Here is a 26,371-nt window from a genome sequence, read left to right on the forward strand (position 1 = left end):
GAGAGAACTGTCTGTGTGTTTCTAATTTTGTGTCTGGTTCACGAGATGCTTGACTCACACTCTCCACCGGTCTCTCCAGGAGGGTGGTAGAAGGAGAGGCCCAGGGAGATCAGGGCAGCAATCTCCAGGATGATGAGGGTGACATCCTGCAGGGCCTCCCATACCAACTGCAGGAAGGTTTTTGGCTTCTTTGGAGGTATCAGGTTTTTCCCAAATGTTTCTTTTCTCTTGTCCAGGTCTGTCTGGACTCCTGCAAGACCTGAGAATAGGAAAAAGAATTAGAGATCAGTGCTGTAAATGATCATCTGTGTGTGTAGTATATTCTTGTTAAGGTACTGCAGGGACATTTATATTGTATATATTAATGGTTAACATTACAGTAACAAACAGCAATGTGCTTTATTTTTACTTGTGATCCAAGTTGTTAACCCCTTGCACAAACAGTCCACAAGAAGATGCAAATGAAATTCTCAGTTTTGAAGTGATCTTTATTATTAACATTTTTTTATAGTTCTGCCTTTCTTTTCTACTCTTTTTCACACTTACAATACACACAAACCATCTCTAATTACCAGTTTGAGTCATGATGGGCCACGGCTCTGCATTCCTTATATAATTCTGCTCAGGAGATGAGTGGCCTTGTGCTTTGACCTTATCCACCTCCTCATAGCCAATGAACCACAGTACATAAATATCTTGTGCTCTTCTATCTCAGGAACTTCATACTGGCTTGAGGCACAATTTACTTTTGGAAAACTATCCACAAAATTATTCTTATAATACCAGAATGCCAAAAAGGTCATTTACATCATGTGCAAAGCTTTGGCACGAGCAGCATTTGAACTTGGGTGTGTGTGTGTACTGCTTTTATTTTTAAAGATGGGTTATATAAGTTTAAGACTTGGAGAGAACACTATGTTCTATGCATGGGGTGTATTCGGCTCTATGTTAAATATAGACTTTATTAAGATTTGAGTCCGTACATACAGTACTACATTTGAGCACTATAGTTTATCACATGTATTTCTGTGCATTTTCAGCAATTTTACATAACAGACCTCAAAATATAGCACACTTTATACACATTAATATGTTAAATCACATTTATAACACAATAAGGAGCTGCATCACTGGAGTGTTCCTAAAACCTTTACCAAGCTATAAAAGTACTGTAGCATTACTGTGCATGTACCCACTGCAATGCAAATTTATGCTCTGTATATTCAGTTAAAATTGAATTAAAAATTATTTCCAGACATATTATTGGCTTGTATCTGGCAGGTTTTTAGTGTTCTGCCATTATCTGGTTGCTGAGAGCACACACAAGCGCACTCACTGTCTCTGCATCTCTCTCTCTCTCCCTCACAACCACAGACATTACCACAGCATTATGTCATGCATAGTGCGTCACTGGGTCTCCCAGGAGTGGCCCTGAATTGCACCTGATAACATTGCTGCTGCTGCTGCATGACACTGTTTCACATCCGAACAAATACTGTATGACTGTAAGATGGCATATTAACAGCTGCAGAAAATAACAGACGACCCAAAAACAAAAAATGTGATGAGATAATGAAACAAGAAAAGAGAATAATTTCACTACACTTGAAAGGGACAACAGAGAGAGAGGAGGAGAGGACAGAAGGAGAACAGGGAGAAAAGTGAACAATTCCCAGCTTCTATGTTGGAGAATGCCCTGGTTACAAATAGATCAGTCTATAAATAGCCTCATTATCTATTCTCTTTTAATTGTCTCTGTGAGCAAACCTAGCATGCTCTCACATTGATCTCCACAGCACCCTGCTGCACAACACACAAACATGTTCACAGAAAGTGTGTGAGTGTGTTTGTGTGTGCATGGATCTCTGAATCGTGACTGCCTTCACGTGCTTTGTGTGAGTGTGTGTGTGTGTGTGTAATAAAGCTGGCCAAGCATGCTTGAAGTATCACACGGTAAAACTAGAGCACATATACTGTAATCAGCATTTAGTTTGTTGTACACAGACACACACAGACACACGTCTACACAAGCGCAATGTACTTATATAGGGGTGTGAATCCTTGGAGAAACATAACGGAGGCAGATGCTTCCCCACAGGTGGAATGCTTGGTACAATTACCATCCCATCATGCTATGTGGCATGTATACAAACGTGGTGTTACGTGGTGCTATTCTATCCAACTGTGCATCAGTTCAGAATGACTTTTAACCTTGTTAAATGTTTTAACTGCATTCTCCTTAAATGCCCTTGAGATGTGATCTATGCTGTAATCAATCTCCTTAATCATTAAATACTCATTGCTTCCTGGAAAACCCTCTGCTAGATTATCATTCCTTCCTGGATGGTTGCTGATTGCAATGCTGCTTACTGCAGAAGATTCATCTGCCAGATTATGAAATATTGTAGGCTAAATACTATGAAACCACCAAAATGCTCTGGAAGTAAATGTCTCAGAAAGAATTAAGCCTGACAACAAAGTAGTCTTTTTGCTAGAGTTCATCATTGAAAGCTTATTAGATAATAGTACAGAACCAAACTTACATGATCAGCCAATCGGAATAGATGTTATTTATTGTAGTAATTTTTTAGTATTATTTATTTTAGTAAAACTCACTGTTCAGCCTTGAGAGGGGAATTTGAGTCCACCTATGAAAAATTAGATGACAGAGATACTAATATTATATTCCTATATACCACTATATACTAATTATAATGATGCACTATGTTTAGTGTTCGATTGCTGATACTTTTTAGATTGTCAGCTAATGGACTTAAAACAAATAGTGGGCATCCTGGTGAGTCAGCAGATTAAGGAAAAAGCCATTTGCTGTACCAGCAATGCATCCTGTGTTTTAATCTCCTTTATGAATTTGGATGCATGCCATCAAATCACTCTCCCATGTTTTCAGTCATTTCCCTGTCAATTGTTGATAATTAACCAGGCTACTTTTATAATATACCACATTTGGCTGTACGTGATTCTGTGCATTAGTGGGGTAATGTTACAAATTATAACACCCGTGAGAAAAATTTTGATTATGGTATTAATCATGAAAATGACTGTACCTCATAAATAGCCAGTATAGGCTTCTGTGGGTCTCTGGGTTAAAGACCAAGAATGGTTTCTTGTAGTTGAGAAATATAACACACAAACTGCTTCTGCCATGAGCCCCTCTAGGTCATTTAAAAAACCTGATCATGAAGTCAAGAACATCGGCAATACTAATGTAGGTATAGCAAAATATTCTATCAATAAAATATAATCAGCATGGTTGAGCTGCACCTTCTAATACTTTGGCCATTATTTTTTTGATAAATTCATTAATCTGTCAATTAGTTCAGTGATTTAGTAGAAGATACACTGTTTATTCATAAAACCTCAACAAACTGAGACAGCGACACTATTTTGCTTGCTTTGTGTTTTTAATTTATTTGATGAAGGTATTGAACTTATGACAACATTAAACAAAACAGCACTTGCTCACAATGAGATCAGAGAACAGCAAACATTTTATTTCTTTGTTCTATTTTATGACTGAAAAACTGATCATCTATTCATTATCTTAACTGCTTAACCTGTTAAGGGTCATAGGTAGCTGGACCCAATCCCAGATGTCTGGCTGAATGGCAGGGTTCCGTTAATGACAAATTAATTTTCTAGATTAGAGAATTATTATTTACAATTAAGTCTTTGAAACTCAATGAAGATGAAGATTTTTAGCCCTCTTCTTCACCTCTTCACTTCACATTTATAGCTCGTAATGCGATGAACAGTCAAAAGCAAATGGATCTGTGATTTAGATCCACTTTGACAAACGGTAGCTACTATCCTGTTTCCAAATAGACAAGACATGAAAAAAAGGAAAACAGAAAACTTTATGACTCCTTTCTGCATGAGAGGAAATAGGATTTTTTCAGTCAGAGGGAACATGATGGCATATTTTAACAGTTGGCCCTTTTTTTTCAGTGGCTAAAAATAGATCTCCATGGCAACACTATGCATCCCACTCGTTCAGTGGAAATACCCGCGACTCTCAACCTTGAATGTGTGAATATGTAAGCATGCATGTGTGTGCGTGTACAGTATGTGTGTGTTTGTCCACCAGCATGCAAGCGCAAGTGCATGTTTGTGCAAAGGTGTGTTCCAACAAAGGCCGTAAAGAATGTAAAGACGTAATGACCTCTAAATGTCCTTGTAAAACTGACACGCCACAGGATAGCTGCTACAATTTCTATTCATTAAAACATTTGATTAAAGCGTCAACATGATGGATTTACCTACTTCATGTCCATAGAATCTTGTCGGGTGTTAGCAGCATACTTTTTTCCTCTACTCAGTTTTTTATGTCATGCCTGTCTGAACTTTCAGTACACTTTGTGCCACAGTGTTCAAAATACGTCACCATGGCAACAGGGTTTTAGAATGATGATCATCATAACCACACAAAATATTGATCCCTTTCTTCTGCAGCGAATTAGTAGTTTCAACATGTATTCACAGCTTTCACCATTTTAAGTAGAGAGAGAGGGGAATGAAGACAGAGGGTTGAATAGCTGTGAAGTGTGACTCACAGAACACGAGAGAGTGAGAAAAAGAGAGAGTGAGAAGCACCGGTGCAGAGATTAAGAGTAGGCTGGATGTAGAGTAACTCCATGAATAATAACCCATCAGTGACTAAAAGGTGGATAATTATCATGCTCTTATTAGAAGAAGGAATGATGGAGAAATGTGTTACAGTGTCCTTGACAATGACCCCTATAATAATGACACCCTGTTATATAAAAGAGGAGAGGTTTGTTACTGTGCATGCAAAGGCACAAGGTAGTGGAAATAGGCTTAAAAAGCAGATGTACTTGTACAATGTACAGCAGTATGTTACATTTTAGTAAATGTCTTTCTATGCAAAGATTTTCATATCTTTGCATACAAAGATATGAAAAGGAAACACTATGCAATATGCAATATTATATTACAACATTCTAAATGTGATTGTTAATGAACGAACTAGATTTTGTCCTTGTTTTAGCTGTATGCATTTCCCTGTCCATTTGTTCTTGGCACTTTATGAAATTATACTGAGAGGTAGTGGAAAACAGGGCCAAAGGTCTTAAATGGTCAACACGACCTTTTCAATAAAGTTAATTGAGACACTTTGTGTTCAAACAGTGTTGCAAATGGTTCACACTTTTCAGACAATGTTTACTTCTACTTCAAGTTCTGTTTCCAAGGAGATTTTCTGACTATATATACTGTTCAGGCTTCTTAGAAATTGAGAGAAAAACAAATCACAACCTCAATTCTAACTAATATGAGAGAGTACTGTAGGTAGTAACCTAAAATACAGCATGGACAATCTTGTAAAGTGGTTTATGCTGTATTTTAAGGAAGTTGAATAGCTCACATACAAGATATTTTTGTTTTAATCTATCAGGAGGCGCAATGTTTGCTGAAATTAGCACAAATGACTGGATCAGAGTTTAGTTTGAGGACCTTTGCCATAGTTTAAGTCTAAAGTGGGGAATATAACTAAATTAAACTAATTGTTCATTAGACATTAGCAGCACAGCATTAGCAGTGGGTCCACCCACTGTTAAATGAAGAGACAATTAAAGAAAGGAAGCCTTTTTTTTCCCTCACTTAAACCTGATAGGGTTGTTGTTTTAGGGGAAACATCAGGGAACTGATAGTATGGAGCATTTAAAACACCAGGAAACAGGTGTCTCAACCCTAGTTCCCTGTTAAGGGAGGCTTCCTTTACTCTGAAAAAATGTTTTGTCTTAGTTTTGTGTCATAATTTCTTCAGTTTGCAACATACATGCAATCTTGAAGACAATTAAGCAGCAACATTCTCAGAGATGAGCCACATCTAAAATTTAATGAACCAGAAAGTGACACAGAGTAATTTCTAATGCTATATCATCAAGACTTATATGTATTATATATTTGTGTTTCTATGTTTTCACAGGAGTTTTTCCACACACTACAACCTATTATGGTACAATTTGCTTGTGCAGATAAACTTTGAAAACAGTACCAGTGGCAGATTTTGGTGTTTTTCACAGCACAGAGCTCAGAAGATTTCTTTCATCAGGTGCTGCTTTTATGGGGAAAAAGGAAAAAAAATTAAAATAGCTATTTTGAGAAACAAACCAATTACCTTTCCTGCTGAGAGTCAGGTAAAAAGAGAGATATACCTCTCATGTCTGTACAGTAAATCCATAGCTGGAATCAGCAGCTGTTTATCTTAGTTTAGTATGAAGGGACTAATCATCGCTAATTCATGTCATCTCCTTATGGGAATTTAAGGACTACATGGCTGGGGACCAGTTTTCAACATTGTCATCATTTAAGCAAATAAGTGTTCTTCTCAAAATGTATGTTGTACTGCCATTTTAAGATGTGTTCAAAATGTTGGTCAAAATTTGCCCACAATAACTTTTGATGTGTTTTAGAACTTTATTAAAACAATGAAACCACAGCAATGTAACAGACTGATGCAACAGAGTTTATGTTTTTCCAACAGTTTTAAATGTATGTTGCAATGCTGAAAATGTTATTTATGCGATTATGTGCGAGTCTGTGGGGGCAGCTGTACAAGTGGGTGAGTTTTGCTGTCAAGTACTGGGCTCTATGAGTCTGACTCATGTGAGAAACAGCAGAGTGGAGTGAGAGAACACCGCTCACAGCTCTTTCTCTCTGTCACACACAAACATACATACACATAATCACAAACACAATTCAGTTTGCAGGATAACTGATTATTACTAAGTTTGCAGAATATTTTGCATAAACATCAGTAGGAAACGTGTGCAGGTCTAAAAGAGTGAATAAAGTATTACACATTAAACCATTATGCTCTGGCCCCATGTACACAAGCTCTTGTGTTTGTATGACAGTACTTCTTGCGGGTTGTTTTTTTTCCATTTTAAAATGTTGTGAAAAAGCTAACTATGTAATAGTATGAAAGAAAACAGGCCTCTAAAATTACAAAACAACAAGGGCTTATAGATGTGGTTGATGCATGCTGCTCATAACAGAGAGTTTCAATACCCAAAAGGTTTAATTTACACCTCTTTTTTGGAAACCTGGAAAATAGCACATCAAGAGCAGCACAGAGGAGAACAAACAGAAACAACCCGATAGTGACTCATATGAGATGAATGCTTGAGTACATATGGCCCTTTTCATAATTCATGAAACATACTTTCTGTTTTTTGTGTGACAATTCTGTGGATGAGTGAGGTCCAGTTTAAGTCAGATCTGTGGGTCTGAAGAGCACATGACTCACAGAGGAAGAAAAATCCAGTGCATATACAATGGTATTAACATACCAACATTATGGTACATGGTTACATCTCATTGGTACATGGTAATGCATTGGTGAGAAGATCCATTACATCAAAGGGCTGCCAACGTCTCCTTAAGCTATTCCAATAAATGACAAGTGTGTGTGACTTAATGTGACATGTCTGTGGGGAGCAGAATATAGATGCAAGTAAAAGCACTCGAGAAATTCACAAAAAGAAAAAATATTCTTATTCTATTGATTTAAACATTTTTTGGGAAATGGAAAATCCGTGTCAAATATTTTTCCCTAAAATATGGTTTTCCTAAAAATATGGCAACTGCAACCTCAGGGCTTATAGTATGTGAACAAATTAGCTTTTTTAACTTACTGCAAGTGCCAAAAAAAGAAAAGCGAGTGTGATGAGTCTCTTACTGAATTTATCAGTCATTTACTGTATCTGTTCCACCATCTGAGCCTCAAACACAGTAACGTTAGCTGGTCTGACTGCCCTAGACGTGGACACAACACTGATGAGACATCTGTTTACCGCCTCTCTTCGTGTGGGGAGGTACTTGTGTGTATGTGGGTGTGTGGGACTGGAAACAGATAGCAGCAGTGTGTGAGCGTGTTGAAGACACAGCAGCTTAGTGATAGGGGCAAAGTGTAAAGGGGTCAGTCACTTCATAGTGTAATTCCAGGCTCTTCAACCATTTCATCATTAAATTAATCAATCAATCCATGCGTGCATCCCTCATTCTTCCTTAAGTTCATTATCAGTCTGTGTCATTCCGATAATTTTCAAGTTAACATAATTTTAGTCACTTCTTGGATCCTTTAGGGTAAGCCCTCATACACATTGATAAAATCTCATGGAATTCATATTTACTTTATAAATCACACAAACACACACACACACACAGGGATGGAAGAAGCACACCTGTTATTAGACCTCTCATGTGTGACCAGGCTGTCAGTGCAGCTATACAGGTTGGTGGTGTGCGTGTGCCTGCAGAAATACTATTTGAGATGATTTTGACACCATTAATAATATGAACAAAGCAAGTTTATAGATAACTGCTAATTCCAGCTTACAAATAACAATCTAAATCATTAGTTCATTTTAAACCATTTATTAGTTCACAGAGAAGAGGCCAATGTTTTTTTTTATATTGTTCTCATGTATATGTTCTCATGTAAAATCAAGATTGAAACAATGCTACTGAGGATGATGTTGACTGTGATTCTGGCTTTCTAGCTTTACCCAACCAAGCTGATTAGGAGCTATTGTATTTTCCAATCCCACCCATATATAATCAAACAAACATGTCCAATTGTCCGATTCACACAAACGCAGTGCATGCCTGCTCACACAACACAGCAACCTTTGAACTCTTGAGAGTGAAAAGAGAGAGCATCCAGGGCAGAGACTGAAAGACAGAGTGACAGTGGTCTATCTGCTTTCTCCCATCTGGGTGTCAGTCTCTAGTTTCGCCCAGGGGCTCAGATAAGCTCCGAACACAATAGGGACAGCTATTAAAATTCAAACTACCAGAGAGTGTCATGAAATAGTCATGACCGGTAAGGGAAATCTACACACTCTAATGTGCCCCTTACAGTCTGTCTACTTGGATGTGCAGGGAAAATACACACAAACATACACAAGGGCCAACAGAATCAAATAGGAAATTGTCATTGTTCAGTATAATTTTATTAGCATGATTGCATTAACATTTAAACACTATTGTGCATCAATATCAATATGTTTAATAGATTAAAGAATTCCCAAATATTTTAAATCATTTTACACACTTCTGCCATAGACGTTTAGACTTACAGTTCAGGGGCATAGTGTTGAGAGTAGATTATTGATCTCTGTGCTGTGCTGTTGCAATTTGATTGAACTGTAATATGTCTTAGCCAAAATGGTTCCATATGGCGCACAAATGAATGCATCTCCCTTAATATTCCTGACATGAAACAGATGTGGTTATACAGAAGTCAACACAATAGATTTTTCAGCAATTTAAAGCTTAGCTTCTTATTTGGTGTTTCCCAGACATAAGTTATGTACTGTAACGGAATACTACAATACTAGCTGAAGCACTGCACCTGGGTACAAATATTTTAGTCATTCTTTTCTAATCGTTACAGTTGTAGTGCTCTACGTTTGGGAAAATTTTTACTTTTTATTACTGAGAGAAATTGGTCAAATACAGAACATAAATATAGAATAAACTATCAAATGTACTGTATACTGTATATGTACTTTTATTTAATTATAACCTGAATACTCAATGTAGATTTCTTTAAAGACTCATCTGAAGTGTTTACTGTATGTTGGATAACACTGCAGCAGCTGCCTAACACTGTCAAACGAGAAAGGACAGATTAGGACACGATAGAAGCTGAAATGATGTGTTTGCATATTAGACAGTGTCTGATAATGCTTTGATCCAGTGCCCTTGGGTAAGTGACTATCTCTGTAGCAATATCCCTATTCCCCTGGGCAAGACTAAACAGTCTTAGTTTCTGCTTCCTTTGGGGAAGGCATTGGAGGATAAAATTAAAAGTTTGGAAAAGGTAGAATTCTAAGTTTGCACAACATGGTATTTGTGTTTCTCCTGCCCTGCTGCTGCAGATTTTTCTCCGCTACAGTATGTACAGTACAGTGTGAAGTCAAAGTTAAGAAACTGCTACTCTGTGCCCTTGAGGAAGGCAGAGTTGGGTCTTGTCCAAGACTGTATCTGTTCATGTGCCCTTGAGAAGGGAATGCTGTCGGTCTGTGTTGGCAGCAGTGGTACCACCCTGGTTCTGCCCCACAGCGGGAGAAGACAAAGGAGAGAGGTCAGCTCAGAAAAAGAGCTGACGTGGAGAGAAGCAAGCCAGTTATAGCCCAAGACTCTGCATATGCAGCTAAAGGCACCTCCCTGCCTGTCAACTTGTGATCCCTACTCGTGGCTTCAAGCAGCCAGTTCAGATTCAGCACGTTTCAGTACAAGAACATGATGTAGACATATGACTGTTAGTTGAGACTGAGATACATTCAGAGATGTCAGTTTCTAAAATTAGTAGTTTCATTCATTGAATTTTGGGGCATCAGAGGTTCAACAGCCCCCTGTCCTGTTCTTCAAGAGAGGAAAAAGCAGAAAAGATTTGACAATCATTTGTCTATTGTCAATCATCTGCCAAAATGACATCATAAAGCAGCTAGACTGCCACAATAACTGGTTGAATGAATAATTTGGTGCATGTCAAGAATCACAGAAACATCAGCTTAAAGATTGTAAAATTCATAACACAAAATCTAATTTTATATTTACAGTATCAGTCTAAATTCAATTACTAAAATCCATCACGAAAGTCCAATTTTTCATTTTATTTTATTTTTATTTATTATTCATGCCTACTGCATACCAATCTGTATAGTAAAGTACATGCTGTATACTGTTGTGAGTCAGCACCAGGCTCCATGGGAGCAGGCCAGTAGAGTCTGTTTTTTGGCATCTGTCCTCTTAATTCAGTCAGTCATCTCTTGAGACAGCTGACTTCCACGTCGGCAGTGTCCAGCATCTGCCTGAGTGTGTGCCCATATATCTGTACCTCTGAAAAATTGGAATTTATCACTGCCTTAATCAAACACCTACAATAAAGTATCATATGATATATTCACAATACATGAAGAAGCATTTTCAAAATATCCTTCTGCTATGTATTCTGAAACAAAATAGAAAAAAGACTAAATATGTTGCACCACATATTGAGGGTATCTCATGGATACAATCTAATTCTGGCCCTGATTCTCCACCATTAATGAAAGAGGTTCAGTTTCCTAATAATTTGCAGTTCCAAGGTAAATTGCTTAAACATGGTTTAGTCTTTGAATGAATTAAATATAGTTTTAGTCTGATATCTTGTTAAATCTCTGGGAAACTAGCCACAGTGTACTTCTCCACAGTCAGTCTTCAAACCTTGAAAGAGAAGACTAAGCTTCTGAGAAGTGGTTGCATTTAACAACCAGTTCAATCATAATTTTGACAAGCCATTATTTTTCTTTTCCTGCTCATTTTTTATGCTGTAATAATAAATACAATTCAAAAATGTTCCTACACCTGCAAATCTTTACATTACGGTGCATTATAAAGAAAATTAAATTTGTAATAAGACATAGGCCACCACTAACAATGTTACTAATGTCTAATAGATGCAGGATGAACCCCATTAACAAAATCACCTTTTGGGATGCCACATTTGAAAATCTTTCTTTCTAGCTTTTTTCCATCCATCAAATGTGCAAAAATAATTATTACATATGAAAACTTAAACAGAAGGCTTGCTGTTAGGTGTATGCTATTAAGCTGGCATGTTGTTACTTTTTTAACAAATACTCATGTTATTATTGCATACGGCATGTTAAAGCAGAGTGACTGACCACTATGCCATCACACTGCCTCAGCCTACTTCAAGGTCACTGCTTCTACACTGCAGAGGAACACCTGTGTGAATAGTGTCTATTCGTGTGAGTAGTGTGTGTGTGTGTGTCTGTGAGACTACCTACAATGTGGTTTTGCTCCCTCACTAAGCAAAATGGCTGTGTATCATTTTTAATCTGTCCTCTGAGAGCCATCTCTCTCTCCCTTCTTCATTGCCTCCTATGCGTCCTATTTCATTCTCTCTCGTTCTTTTTCTTTCTCTTCTCTTTTACAGAGTCACCAGAGGAGAGGAGGAGACGGTAGGGCATAGAGGAGAGTAATAAAAGAGGGGAGTGGTTTCAGAGCAGGGGAAACTGTCCTTATTAACGAGACAGCAGCTCCATGTGAGAGATTCCTTGTGGGACAGAGATTAAATAGACTGCGTCAAAGGGGAACGTGCTCATGGTGCTACGACTGGAGGACGCAATTAGTATGATCATGAGGGAGGAAGGTATAGAGAGAGGATGGAAAAAAAGACAAAGGAGGAGAGTTGGGATGAGGGACAAAATGACAAGAAGCATGGAGACAAACAACAGGGTTAAGAATAGAAAATGAGAATGTGATAAAGTGTAAAAACACCCAGACTGAAAAGTGGACTTTTCTCAAGGTAGCGATAAAAAAAGATTTGGGAAAAAAAACAGGGGCGATGATGGGTGTGAATGAAAGAAAACGAGTAAGTGAGGAGATGAAATGGCAGATAAAAGGGGGTGTTAAAAAAACACGGTGGCGTCACAGACAGTAACGAGATAAAGGAGAAGAATAGAAAGGGAAACGAGAAAGGGGCATAAAAAGTCACAGAGGTGTCATCATAAAACAGAACAGCGAGTGAGATACAGTATATAGGAGGAATAAAAAGAGTAAGACTATAGTATCACAGCACTGTCCTGATATTACATAGGAAAACTAACACTACAAATGATACAAGACAAACAACTCTACCTTCAAGAGGAGACAGTATTAAGTAACATCAGAACAGAAAAAAGAAGCAGAGAAGTGTAGGACAGAAAATATGTGTATGTTGAAAACATGCCACTGATACATGAGAGTATAAAACACCCTGGCAGGAAAAAAAAAGTTCCTTCTCTTGCAATACCATCAATTACCACTCACATCATTGCATCTGTGTCATGGACAACAAGGTATTGTCACCACAAAATTGATGTAAACATAGAAACCATGGGCTCCAGACCAATGGACTCAAACAGAATGTGTCTGTGGAAGCATTTGGAGATTGCTGTTTGTGTGTGGTGTTAAATTATAAAAAAAAAAAAAGTCACATTTTTTTGCCTTGGTCAGTGGACTATTAACACAAGAACTCATTGCAACCTCCTCCCAAGGAAAATACAAGCACCCTGTATAATGTATCACCTGACCACCTTCCAAAACTGTCATTGTGCCACAAAAAGCAACGCAGGACCATTGCCCCTGGATCTCTTCTAAAAACATAACTGTCTTCAATCAACTGATAGTATCTCCATCTCTGCCATTCATCTTTTCTGTACTGTACTGGTGTACTGCTTTATGGTAGAAAAAAAACTGTCTACGTTTTCTACTCATTGAGGATGCAACTATTATTATTGCACTTTACTAATGGTGTGCTACTTTTCCAGCACTGTAAAATGTTACCAACTCAGTTAATAAAGTGAGATTAGAAATGAGAGGATGAAGGTTACAGATGTAGAGCAGGTCTATTTAGGCTACGCTGTACACTGGCCCACTGGGAAACCAGCGACCGACCAGCTCACCGAAATAGAAATTGGAGCAGAGGAGAGGTAAGATGTGATAAGAGAGTAATGGGAGGAAAAAAGAGAGAGCAAGGGCAGGCGGAAAGGTTGATGAAGAGGAGGTCTGGTGGGGACAGCATGGAGAGACAAAGGTAGGAAGTACCTGATTTAAGTAAGAAGACATTCAAGTAAGAGCTGCTAAGTGGGTGGAAAGTTTTTTTTCAAATAAATTCAACATTTAGCTTAGCTTGTCACATATTATAGCTCATTTTGTGTGACTCTAAAACACAACGAGTACACAACTTGCCTTTTTTTAGGGGGTTTATGTGCTAAAAAAAATTTCTTGATGAGGATCACAGAAAAAACTTCAGAAAGTCACTGGAATGGGTCAATTAGGAGAGTCTTATCAATTACTCATTTATCTCTCAGCAAAAACTATCTGTTTGTTTGGTTTAAAGGTTTTGATTTCGCTCTGTAATGGTTAGGTAGAGCATCTGTAAATTATATGTTACAAATTAACCTTACCCACTGTTGCTATGGACACGAGGCCAGTCAGTCAGGAATCATAACTGTAGCAAAATCAAAATCACATTTGAAATAAGAATTCAAAAAGAATCATCAAATTTTTACTCAGCATATAAAGTCTGATTCAAACAGCAAAACGTATTAATGGGTTTATAGACCACCTTTAGCTTTAATGCAGAATTAGTGTAACATGCAGCAAAGATGCAAACATTTACTATATGTGAGCGACCATATGCTCACCTAACCTCTGCTATGCTCCTCCCTACTCTGCACACTGGTTCAGGTCATACTCATTATCAAACAATAATAAGAATGCTGCAAAAAAAATCTTTGTAATTCATTGACTTTTTAGAAGAATATCTACATATCACTGCCAGGTACATTACCGCGTACCTGTAAAAAACAATTTTACCTAAAAACTTGAAAGAGTGATGCATAGAAGACTTAGGGTGGTAGAGGTATTACCATTACAGTTTTAGTGAAGACACAAGACACAAAATAAAATACAAAACTGCCTGTGCTCTGAGCATTCTTTTACAGTTTGTACCTGGGAGAGTCTGCCAATGTGCTACAGCTATCTGCCATTTCAAACAAACAACTGTACTGTGAGTCTTTTCTTCTCCCTCTCTCTCTCAAGATACAGGTCATACCCCGAGCAGCTTCCTGCCAATCCTTCTCTGAAACTAAGCTGTAGCCTGACGTCCCTTCTGGCCTGAATGACTCATGCCATTCACCCTGTGACTGCGGTTAATGCTAGCTTCTTCATATAACTGGTAACTACATCCTGGGTAAAGGTATACAGTACAAGGAAGCAGGCTACCGAGAACACTTAATGGTAAGATCCACTTTTTCAGGAAGACTGGAACTACTTTATTAGTATTCAATAAATACTTATAATTTGCCTTACAAAATCTACACAATTCTTTTGGGGAAAAATGACATCCTGGTTTTATTGCTTTATTTTACGGGATCATTAAATATTTAACACTGGTAAAAATAGATTAAAAATAATGTTGGAAAGAAAACACACCTTGTCCTTATTTCCTAAAAAGAGTAATAATGGATCTATGTTTTTTCAAATCATGGCTATTTGGTGTGTTGTGCTGTTTCCTTAAAAGCTACCATATAATGTGCATGACACAATTTTGCGGTAGATACTGTAGCAGTCTTTAGGGGCGGCTGTCGCTCATTTGGTAAAGGCAGTTGTCCACGGACCACAGGGTTCGATCCCCAGCCCTGGCTATATGTCGAAGTGTCTCTGGACCCCTAACAGCCCATTCCCCTCCGGCACTGCACAAGCCATAAATGTTTGTTTAGTGCTGGTCCAAGCCCAGTAGAAATTGGGGAGGGTTGCGTCAGGAAGGGCATCCGGCATAAAAACTGTGCAAAATCAACATGTGGACAATGATCCGCTGTGGTGACTCTAAACTCACGGGATAAGCCAAAAGGACAAAAAAAGAAAAAATTAAAACCTATATGTACAAACCTGCTATATTATTATTGGAATAGCAAATTTATGCTTTTTTGATCTAACTGTAAGAGTGCAAAATCACAACTATTTCCATCAGGCACAGAGCCATTATATATTTACAGTATGCAGCTTTATGGACTATGGGCATGCTGAGCTGCTAGTGTCATGTGATAAGACTAGTGTAGGCTACAATATGCACGGTTCATGGACCAACTATGCTCAGGGCTTTTTACTGTAAACAGCAAGCAATACAGAGTACCATCAAGGACCCACAGTTATTACATTTCTGATAGAACATACATCAATCAGCAACGACATTAATATTGGCGGTCTTAAATTATGTTATGAAGCAGGAGGGTCAGCATGGTCACTCTAAGCATTCTGCAGGTAAATAGCCCCATGCACAGCCAAATTTGATACACTGAGTACAGAGGCTGTAGGAGTACACAAACTCAGTACTCCAAAGTAAAAGTACAAGTATTGGCCTGAAATGCCCAAATTCATATATTTTATTTAATTAAAGTAGTAAGTAGGTTATTTACATTTTACTTAAAGTACAAAATGACTAGGAATTTAAACAATACCAATGATTGTAATTATGGCAAACCATGTATATATACACTTGTATACATACATATAAACACTTCATTTATCCTAACAAAGCACCACAAAAATACACGATAATTATTTGTATAAGCCCACTGGGATTGTAGTGTTTTGGATAATCCAGAGAGCAGATCCTTCTATTAACATACATTTTGAATAGCCCTGTACACATTTCTTTGAATTTCTTTTCTTACCATTTTTACCCACTGGACAAACACTGTTTGAATAATGTTATAATGTCAAAATAAAACATGAAAATGCACTGGCATTTGGCAACATGTCATAATTTCCATTGTTTTATTATGAGCTGGATTCTGAAAATATTTTAAAAACGTACATATTGTAGATGATGTTATACTATTTATACTATTTCGGATTACAATGCAAAATGTTCCTTTCCTTTATTTTCAGTGTCACCGTTGTAGACAGTGCAATAGATGTTTATTTCATCATGTCAGATCAACAGTAAAAGTGGGGACAGACCTGGATCCTACCGTGTACAAACTGGTTCTGTCAATGTCTGTTTTGACACAAGATCTCGTGAGAATTTTAGTTGTAGCAAGTGTTGGAATGGAGCAGCTTTGATAACGAACTGATTGTAGAAAAGTAGGTAAATGGAGGTAAAATAACTTTGTAAAGCAAAGCAAAGTTAATAGTTCATGCAAATCTCTCTCCATTGTGATGTCATTGGTCGCCAATGTCACGCATAAATGTTTAAAGAAATATTTCTAACAACGACTGGAAGCAACTGAATCCTAACACTACTGGAACGACTAGGATCTTTACACAGCAAACAATTTTAACTGCTGGCTATAAGCACTTAATGAGCCAGACTGGCACTAACCAAGACCAACTAAGTCCAACCAGTCATAACCAAATCACATTCATAATTGACTCTACCTTACTTAAGTGTATCTTACAACAATTAAAAAAATGTTTCTATGTGAGAAATTTAATTACTTTGATTTTGGTGTTAGTGTAAGTCTGCAGGCTGTCATCACAGGTTATTGTTTAGCATATTGATGCAATGTACTGTCTCACATATCTATTCATATATCTAAAAAAACAAAATTTCTGGCATTTTGTAATACTTTTATTGCTAGTTCAAATTCTGTTTCATTCCCCTGTGTCTGTAACACTGCAGGCATTGTTTAACTCTACAAACTTGGTGATGAGCAGGAAGCTCAGTATGCCCTGAGTCAGTGTTCATCAGTAATTTTACTATCCCTTTTTATTATCCTTTTAACTGTGGGATTGTAGAGATTTTCTGGATTCATCTTGTTTAGTCTGTGTTACCAACAGCTAACCTAGAAGTGGTGTTATTGGATAGGAAGACTAAGAAACACAATCTTCTATGACTATCAGCCTATAAGATTACAGGTTACCTCTGATGTCACACAGCTAACACTACATTAATAGTGATCAACAATCCTGACGTGGATGATTCAATACTATTAAAAATGTAGAACAAATGTTGCAGTCCTGCTTCAACGTTGCTCTTGCTGAGGATGAAGAAACAAAACAGCAAATGTCTGGACAGAGTAGAAGATGGAATCACCAAATGTTTTAATATCTTTGTAATGATAAAAATGCATATACATTATCTTCTGTAAATTTTCAAATTTGTTTATTAAAATCATCTCTAAAAAGAGTAAGTGGATATTTGGCATCTAAACTTCAGAAACGGAATATTAACATAGTTGTCCATTTACTAAAGAGAAAACAAATAATCCTGCCCAGTCCAAATTTGCAGGCACATCCCACATGTTCAAAATTTTACAGACCAGCTCTTTAATAAAGCTGCTGCTGATTGGCTGACAAGACGTTGGAGTGACAAGGGAAGGTGGGGGGCTTGCATGGAGGAGGGCCCATGGAGGGGGGCTAAACTGTCCAGAGACATTTCTATGCATACTAAGCAGGTATAACACTAGCTGGCTAAGAAGAATTTCCATTAGTCTCTTCAAAGGGGACTCCCTCCCCTTCTGATGTTCGGATACTGTGCATATGCATTTCTCCAGGTACCTTATAAGGTTTCTAAGTGTCTGTGTTGTGATACCATGATTTATATCTCAAATAAAGCAGGAGGTCCAAGCAAAAAATGATCAATATCCAGACCGTATATCTACGATTAATGTCATGATCAGCTTAGCATGCAGTAGTATGACACATTTCTCAACACAAGGTTCTTATACCTACAATTGACACCAGTACACATACCCACATTGACACACATACACAGACAAGCAAGAGGACTTACCTTCTGTGGGTGAGGTTTTCAGTCGTCTGCACAGTCCCTCTATACCCCCATAGTCCTCCTGGAGCTTGACCACTGCCTCTGTGCCACGCAGTTCCATCAACGAGCGCAGGTCCATGAGCGAGCAGCCGAAGCCCACTGCATGGTTGTCCTCGTTTCTTTGGTTCTTGACATAAAAATCGCTGTTGGACATGTCCCCCATGATGTCAGCTAGTCAAGTCGGTGATTTTAGTGTTTGTTATTGCTTATAGATCAATCAAAAAGCTTGCACAACAGAGAGACGAGCTCAGTCTCATCCAAAAAAAATTCCAAAATAGGTATCAAGCAGGCAACAATAACCCAAAAAAGGGGGGGGGATGCCACTTGTAAGTAAAGTAGGGAGATAGAGAGAATAAAATAGGGGAAAAAATCCGAGGGGATAAATCGATGAGCAACTTCTTTTTTTCAGGACAGACTGTCAGATATCAGCAGACCAAAAACCATCAAGGAGAGGAAACTCAAGAAGAGGAGAAAGAGCAGCAGAGAAAAAGGAGAGGAGGGGATGATGAAACACAACCAGGGAGCATCCAGGTGAGCGTTGGACAGCCCCAGTGGTCAAGTCCTGAGAAGGGCAATGATGGTGGTTTCAAGTCCTGTAGTTCTCAGGCTCACCACGGCTGCAGTCCAGACCTGCTCCATGTGTGGCTTCCCATTTCTGCTATTCTGTCCGTAGCCTCTCTGTCTCTACATGGTGGTCTTCCCCATCACTGCTACAGAGAGAGAGAGAGAGAGAGAGAGAGAGAGAGGGTGGAATTCAAGAAATGAATTCAAAGAGGACAGAAGGTGAGGGAGGACGACGGAGAGACACAGGAGAGAAAGAGAGAGACAGAGAGAGAGAGAGAGAGAGAACAAGGATAAGTGTTGTGTTCTCAGGGCAGAGGTGAATGCAGCAGTTGATAGTGCCCAGCTGAAGGACAGCCTCTCCTGGCTGCGGCAGTAACTGTGTCTATGTTGTCTCTATCTACTGCTGCTGCTGCTGCTGCCACTGATGCCGCCAACCTCATTCTGAGGACACACCGACTGACTGCGAGAGAGAGAGAGCAAGGAGAGAGAGGATACAAATGAGAGGGAGGGTGGAGAGAAGAGGATGCTTCTTTCTGGTGCAGAGCGGAGAAGAGTTGTGTGCGCGAGTGGGAGGCTGGGGCTGCTCTGACGACAAAGCAAAGAGGCAGCACGTAATGCTGTGTGTCACAGGGAGGATGGGCTGAGCAATGGAGCTGCTGCTGCTATCTCACCACTATTTCACTTTCATTCTACACTACTGACTTCTATGCATTCTATACTGATACATTCCTTGCTGCGTGTTGTCTTGTATTTGACTTATCTCAAGGATTTCACTCCAGGTCTCCTGCCCTATTTCATAAGAAATACAGTGGGTACAGAAAAGTCTTCAGTGGCCAGAGAATGTGGTGGACTGCAGCGTACTGGATTAAGGTCTGTAACTATCTTGCTGCTGTTCAGCTGGTTTTATTTTATATTTTTATGACAAATAATTTAAACAGAAAGAGAGCTGGTCAGACTGCTTCTGTGACACTCAAACCCACTTGTCCCTCCTGAAGATTTTTATTTAATTTTTTGTCCTTTCAGCTTATCCTGTGAGTTCAGGGTTGCCACAGCGGATCACTGTCCTCATGTTGATTTGGCACAGGTTTTTTTTACGCCGGATGCCCTTCCTGACACAACCCTCCTCAATTTTTTGGACCGGCACTGCACAGCTGGGGAGGGGGTTCAGTATCTTGCCCAGAGACATATAGCCAGGACCGGGGATCGAACCACTAACCCTGTGGAGGACTGCTTTACCAACTGAGCCACCCCTGAAGACATTACTAGTTAAAAACAGTAGTGTCTAGTTTCATAGTAAGTATATAGACAACTAAACTAAACATACACATACAGTAAAACATTTGTATAGTTATTAAGAAGCAATAAAGATGACACAGAAGTATAACCACTGCAAGCAATTATCAATTCATTGCTTTAGTCTGTATTTATCAGTATTTATCAGATTTATCAACAATACAGGGAAAATACTTTATCAACAGTACTTTGTCTCAACGTATGGCCACCACACCAACATCTTTTTGCACAATATTGCACAAAACACAACTGATGTGGCATCAATGATTTACATGTGCCTCTCCAATTTTAATCAATGATGTCGGTGACTCAGCATGTCATATATTGATCACCTTTTTACTATACAAATCTTACTAAGGTTTACTATCAACATTAGGGTTGACCATCCCTGGCATCAGTGAAACTCAGGCAGAATGATTGGTCACTTGCTTTGGAGGTTGTTATGGATTTACCGTACAATGTGCCGTCAAGGGGTCCCGTTTGTTTCTAATTATATCAAATATGTGAAAGTGCTTCTTTATAGAGAACATCTAATCTTTTTACTATTCACAAAACATATAATGACCATACCTTTTTGCAAAATGATTATGTGAAACTAAAATATTTTATGTGTGTGCTGCTGTGACTGCAAATGCAAACTGCAGTTACAGTATAACTACAGCGGGCAGCTTAGTCTTATGTTTAAGAAGACACACATAACCAGTAATACATTATTCATGCATGTGAAGGAATTGTTTAGGTAAAAAAACATTCCCAGAATATAAAGGGCACCTTGCCACTAGCAGAGTGGGACTGAAAGATAACAACACAGGGTAGCATGTTACAAGTTTACTTCTTGGGAAGTTGCAAAAACAAAAAGTTCACTCGTTAGGAGATATAGAAATACAGAGGTGGTGAGCACACACAGATGCTTAGCACTGCTTAATATGTACTGCTTAAATTGGTCAGACAAACACAGTCAGCAAAATGTTCTGTGAAAAACTCAAGCATGGTGATTCAGATGGGACCACTACCAGACGCGACCAGCGGGACAGCAACCTTGTCACAGCTGGGTAGTAAGAGACCCTGCCAACATGTGAATACACATCTGTAACTCCACAGGAACCAGTGCTGTCTGCTAATGAGTCCCTGGCCTTACTGAAGGGACAAAGTTACGCAGCACTTGCAAGGTCACTTGGATAGTTGCAACCTAACAAACCTGCTTTGTGAGGTTTTTCCCATTTTTGTAAAGCAGATTAAGCTCTTACAACTAAGGCAACTGTTGTGTTTCCCCTCCACTGTGGATCAGTCTAAGACACATTACAGAAAAACCCATAACACATTTGTACATGTACTTAGAAAAACTGTCCAAACCGTAGCTATTTCATAAAACAAAAATGGACCGTATGGGGCAGAACAACATCTTCCTCTGTTTTTACTCCAACCTTTCATGCTGGCCCCCTCCTTCGCTTGGCGATCAGGTCCAATCAATGTTGGCGGTACTCTCTGCATGCCAAGGCAGACATCTGTGCCGGCCAGATCCTCCAAAACTGTCAAATGAAAGCAAACAAATGCTCTCCCAGGAAATTATATGTGTGTTTGTGTTTGTGTGCCTGAATGGTTAATCAAGTGGCTGGCTCAGGAAAGAAACTACATCACAAAGGTAATTCTCTTTTTCGCCAGACTGGCCACCTGCAAGATAGACATTGCCACTATTACTCATTCCTAGTGTACCTGCAGTATACTACTATCGTATATCCCTATAGCTTTTCTTAATTAGTTAATGAGTCCAATTAATTAAAAATGGAAACTAACTGAATACCAAACTAAAAACCACTGCCTAGACCTCACTTGTGTTTCTTCACCAGGGACCATCATTCTGAGTATGAAGCCATCTGAGAACCACTGTTACGCTGTGTGAAGAAAGAGGTTGTAATTAAGTTTTTTCTCACCTACTGGTGCAACTTAAACTTGCAAAAAGGCTTTTTCAATGGGAAAATGAAGCATGTAATGTTAGGAATCCATTTCAACATTAGCAAAAAGTCAACAGATTAGGTGGCTACTATTTTATTACTAGAGTCATCTTGCCTTTTCTAAAATACATGTAATCATGTGACTTGACTATTCACAAATAATAACTACAAAGAAATGTGTCTAAAACAAAAAATAGTATTACCACACTAAAACCTTACTTTTAGAGCATACCTACAAACTATAACTATAATGCTGATGATTGCCAATGACTTTATGAAATTATGCATAATTAAATGTTAAATTAGTGTGTATCCCCTTTTTCCAAACATGAAAAAAGATAAATATATATTGCTATATTTGTAATGTGAGCCAAGCTTAAAGGGATAAATGAATTTAAAACAAATTTATCAGGAAAAGTGGCAACAGCACCAAGCTACACAGTGGAAATCATGCATAAGTTTAATTTAACTTAACTTTAATTTTTATCCTTTCCTGTATCATGCATCATACGATACCTGCAACCTCTCTGATGCTGTTATTGGAAAACCTTAACCATCCTAGTTAGCAATAAAGTATTACACAAATTTACCGCAAAATGTCTACACTCCATACACAACATCTGTTTATCATCAACCTTGTAAGACTGTGCATTTACAGGTTAACATTATCATGTTGGTGATGGAAGGGACTGATAGTGGCAGAGGTAGTGTTAGATTCTCCTTTCATGCATCTGCCTATATATAAATTACTATGACATGGACACGAGTGGGACAAATTGAGATGTGGGAGGGAGGCAAATAGGAAGAAAAGAGAGAGTGGAGAGGGAGAGAGGGGTTATATAGATAAAAAATATAAGAGAACACCGAGCGGAAAGGCACAGTAAGAGAAGGATAGTGGCAAAGATAGTGCGGAGGTGAACTGGACTGCTCTAAATTTAACTTCAAAGCAATGTTCTCCTTTCTACAGGTATATGCCGTGAAAATACACTGCCACGCATTCATAATATCCACACACTGTGGAGCTCCTCTTTGCTTGGAAAAGGAAAGCATTTGACAGATTCTAATGAAGACAGAAACTTTTTTCTCCAAGTGTTGTGGATGTGGAATGATTTTGTTAGCACCTTGCAAATTACTATATTTCCACCACCACCACTGTCATTTGCTCTGGTCAGTGCATATACACTCCCCCTACTCTAACTTTTTTTTGCCATTTTTCTGTGTACCTCCTTTCCTAGTTGCCACTCTGTCAGTGTAATTGCTGGCACGCTCCCCATGGCCTGACAGTGAGTAATGAGTAGCATATGATGAGACACAGATTTTACAATAATTAACAGCTTTTTACTTAAATTGTGAGAACATTTAAATAACACCATATGCAAACAACAATAAATGTCAAGCTCCATGGACAGATGTTAAGAGCATCTGACACCATACAGATTTTGCCTTATGATCCTCTATACCTAATTACACAAAGTGCAGCATCACCTACAGTAAAAATGTTGTTGTTTTTAAAAGTGAGAATTTTGGACACTAGTTTTTTTTCCTTTCTGCTTTATTTGTATTTAACCATCTACGTTAAATTTTCAAATTAATGTTTTTTTTAAATAGAATTTTTTTGTTAGCCTAGGTCACGTAAAAATTATTCTGTTGATGAGAATTGAAGAATTTAATGTAGGAATCCTAACAGGACATTAAAAGTGCCTGGCATTTAAAGCACTGTTGTCCCCCACAGTCAAGTCATGCACATTCTCGGTGTCTGTCTTAAAATGTCCTTGAGCACAGTGAAGCAGAGCTGAGACATGAGCTGTGCACACTGCACCATCACTAATACCAGCAGCGTTGGCGTATACCCCCCCCTGCCTGTGGCAAATAATACTGCAGCCGAATTCAACGATGGCAGAGCTGCTCTGCACACCTCCATCATAAACATCATATTTTAAATATAGATGACACAACATCACAACACTACAGCCCTAGAAATGACTAAATCTTAACAAGATGTTTAACCAAAGGTCCACAGAGTTAGAATTTACTTCACAGCTATCAGTGGATTTCAAATGTGTTTATGAGACATACAAAATATATCGAGTAAGTGAAATGCAGATTAAATATGTGACTTTTCTGACTGGTTTGTGCTCTCATCTTAAAAGACTTTGGATTACAGCAAGAGAGAGCAATTACTCGTAACAATAATGCCTGAGAAGTCAAACGGAACTGCAATACAAAGTAGCTTTACTGCATGAGCATAGGTTGTATAACCTGCACTGCACTGCCTGTTTCTGCAGTGAATCATTACTGAAAGTGTCTACAGCAGCGCACAACATTCAGGGAATCCCCAAACATATGCATGTACTGTACGTGAACACATTAGATAGCAGCAGCAGTGCAATTGCACACTGCAATATCCAAGTGTACACGTACACAGGCGCATCCAAAGACGTGAACTGACACTGTCTCTGAGGTGAATCGTTATGTAACAACTACACAGAGAGCCTCCTTTCAGCCACCATCAGTGCCCTCTAATTGGGTTGAAAGCAGCTGTTATGCTAACTAAGCGCAGCAGACAGTCTGATGAAGAAAAGGGTTATTTTGGGGACCAACTGCAAAAGACTGCAGCTCCAACTTATATCAGGCTAAGGAGAAGATAAAGCAGACAGAAGAATGAGGGAAAGAGATGAGTTGAGGAAAGATAGATACATCTGAATGCATAATTCCATTAACAAAAAATGTGTGCATGTGAAGGGTATGTGAGCCACTTGGAATTACCTGGCTTTCTGCACTTATGATTCATAAAATGTAATTTATAGAAGTCCAGTATAGTCAAACACAATTTGCTTAGACCAATACCACACAAACTATTATGATTGTTGAAGTCGTTGCTAAACACATCCATTTAACATTCACATGGCTAATGGGAAAAAAACTGACATCGAGGATTTAATACTAATACATTATAATACAGTACATCATGATTTCCTGGAAGCCAGAGCTTCCTCTGTGGTCTCCCTGTGAACACTGTGCTTCATGATTTGCATATGGTGGATGAGCACAGACACGTTAACCAGCTCCAATGAATCCTTTAAGCCTTTACTGGCTATTACTCTGGGCATCCTTAGCCTCGCCAATCATTCTGCAGTGCGCTTTTGCATATGTGGGCTTAGCCAGGGTCAGCATATAGATGGTGAGGGCCTACTTAAGACAAGCAGTTGGCCAGGCAACCCCTGATAGCTGCATGTTGCTGTGAGTCACTGTGTTAGTGACACTGGGATGTGAGAAAATGGGAATTATTGATGTTATGCTATAGCTGTAACAAGACTGGGTTAAAGGACAGAGAATGACACACTCAGTGATAAAAGCCTTTGGTCTAAACAAAGAAGCCCTAACTAACCAAATCATTCACATCTATAGAAAATTGTGGCTGATACACAGATGATGCTTTCCGTCGTGCATTAGTGCACACTCACACTCACTCTTGTTTTAATTAAATTTCTTTCATTGTTTGCAAAAACATATGTGTCTTGTTTCTTGTTCTGGTCCTTGTTTCAGTTTTTAAGGAGTTTTTTCTGTATTCATAGCCACCTGAATTTCTTTATTTTCTGGTGTACTAGCTGTGCAAATGGCATTATAAAACATTAGCAACACTGTCAGGCTCTCAGGAAGCAAAAGAAATGTAGAGTGTTTTCCTGCCAGGAGCAGTGGTGTGAATAGACATCAACAGCTGTCACCAGATCAATACTGGCATTTTATGACTAGGCATATCGAAATGTAACAAGCAAACAGAGCATGAAAGCTTACTTATAGTTTTTATTACCGACAAACCAGCTAACTGAAATGTTTCAGTACTTATTTCTCAAATAATAAATATTTTTAATAATGTTGAAGATGCTCTTGTGCTTAAGCTGGGTTGCCTCTGTAGGATATCATCCTGTAAACCAGTAAAAGGTTTGCTCTCTGCTGATGGATTCTACAATCAAACAAGACCCCCAGGCTCATTCTGCTGGAGCAAGGCATGTAGCTGTCAGTCATCTTGTGGGAATTCTGGTAAATTTTATGACAACAGACATGTAGTGAAACAATGTTTTATATGTCTTCTCTAAAACTTTGCTATCCTGTAGTTCATTAGAACATACACATTTTATAATTAAGAGAGACTGGCGTAGATGGTGATAGGATGGAACTGAGG

The 26,371-nt window shown here is 38.5% G+C and overlaps 1 protein-coding gene across 15 annotated transcripts in view; it reads right to left on the bottom strand.

Moving 5' to 3' along the window:
• atp2b2 (ATPase plasma membrane Ca2+ transporting 2) overlaps positions 1 to 26,371 on the bottom strand; it is a 115,795-nt gene that overhangs the window by 46,478 nt on the left and 42,946 nt on the right. For 12 of the 15 annotated variants that reach the window (XR_010914418.1, XM_067504281.1, XM_067504279.1 and 9 more), the window contains 2 exons: positions 18,344 to 19,089; positions 59 to 259 (listed from right to left, as the gene is read on the bottom strand). Coding sequence is in view for 14 of the 15 variants with exons in the window: in XM_067504281.1 (XP_067360382.1) it covers positions 59 to 259; positions 18,344 to 18,542 (400 nt within the window). In the remaining variant the exon portion in view is untranslated. Of the gene's footprint in view, positions 1 to 58; positions 260 to 18,343; positions 19,372 to 26,371 lie in introns of those variants that run through there. The other 3 variants (XM_067504282.1, XM_067504280.1, XM_067504292.1) reach the window with 2 other exon arrangements.

The sequence above is a fragment of the Channa argus genome, chromosome 5 (genome assembly GCF_033026475.1).
Source record: "Channa argus isolate prfri chromosome 5, Channa argus male v1.0, whole genome shotgun sequence".
Classification (NCBI taxonomy): domain Eukaryota; kingdom Metazoa; phylum Chordata; class Actinopteri; order Anabantiformes; family Channidae; genus Channa; species Channa argus.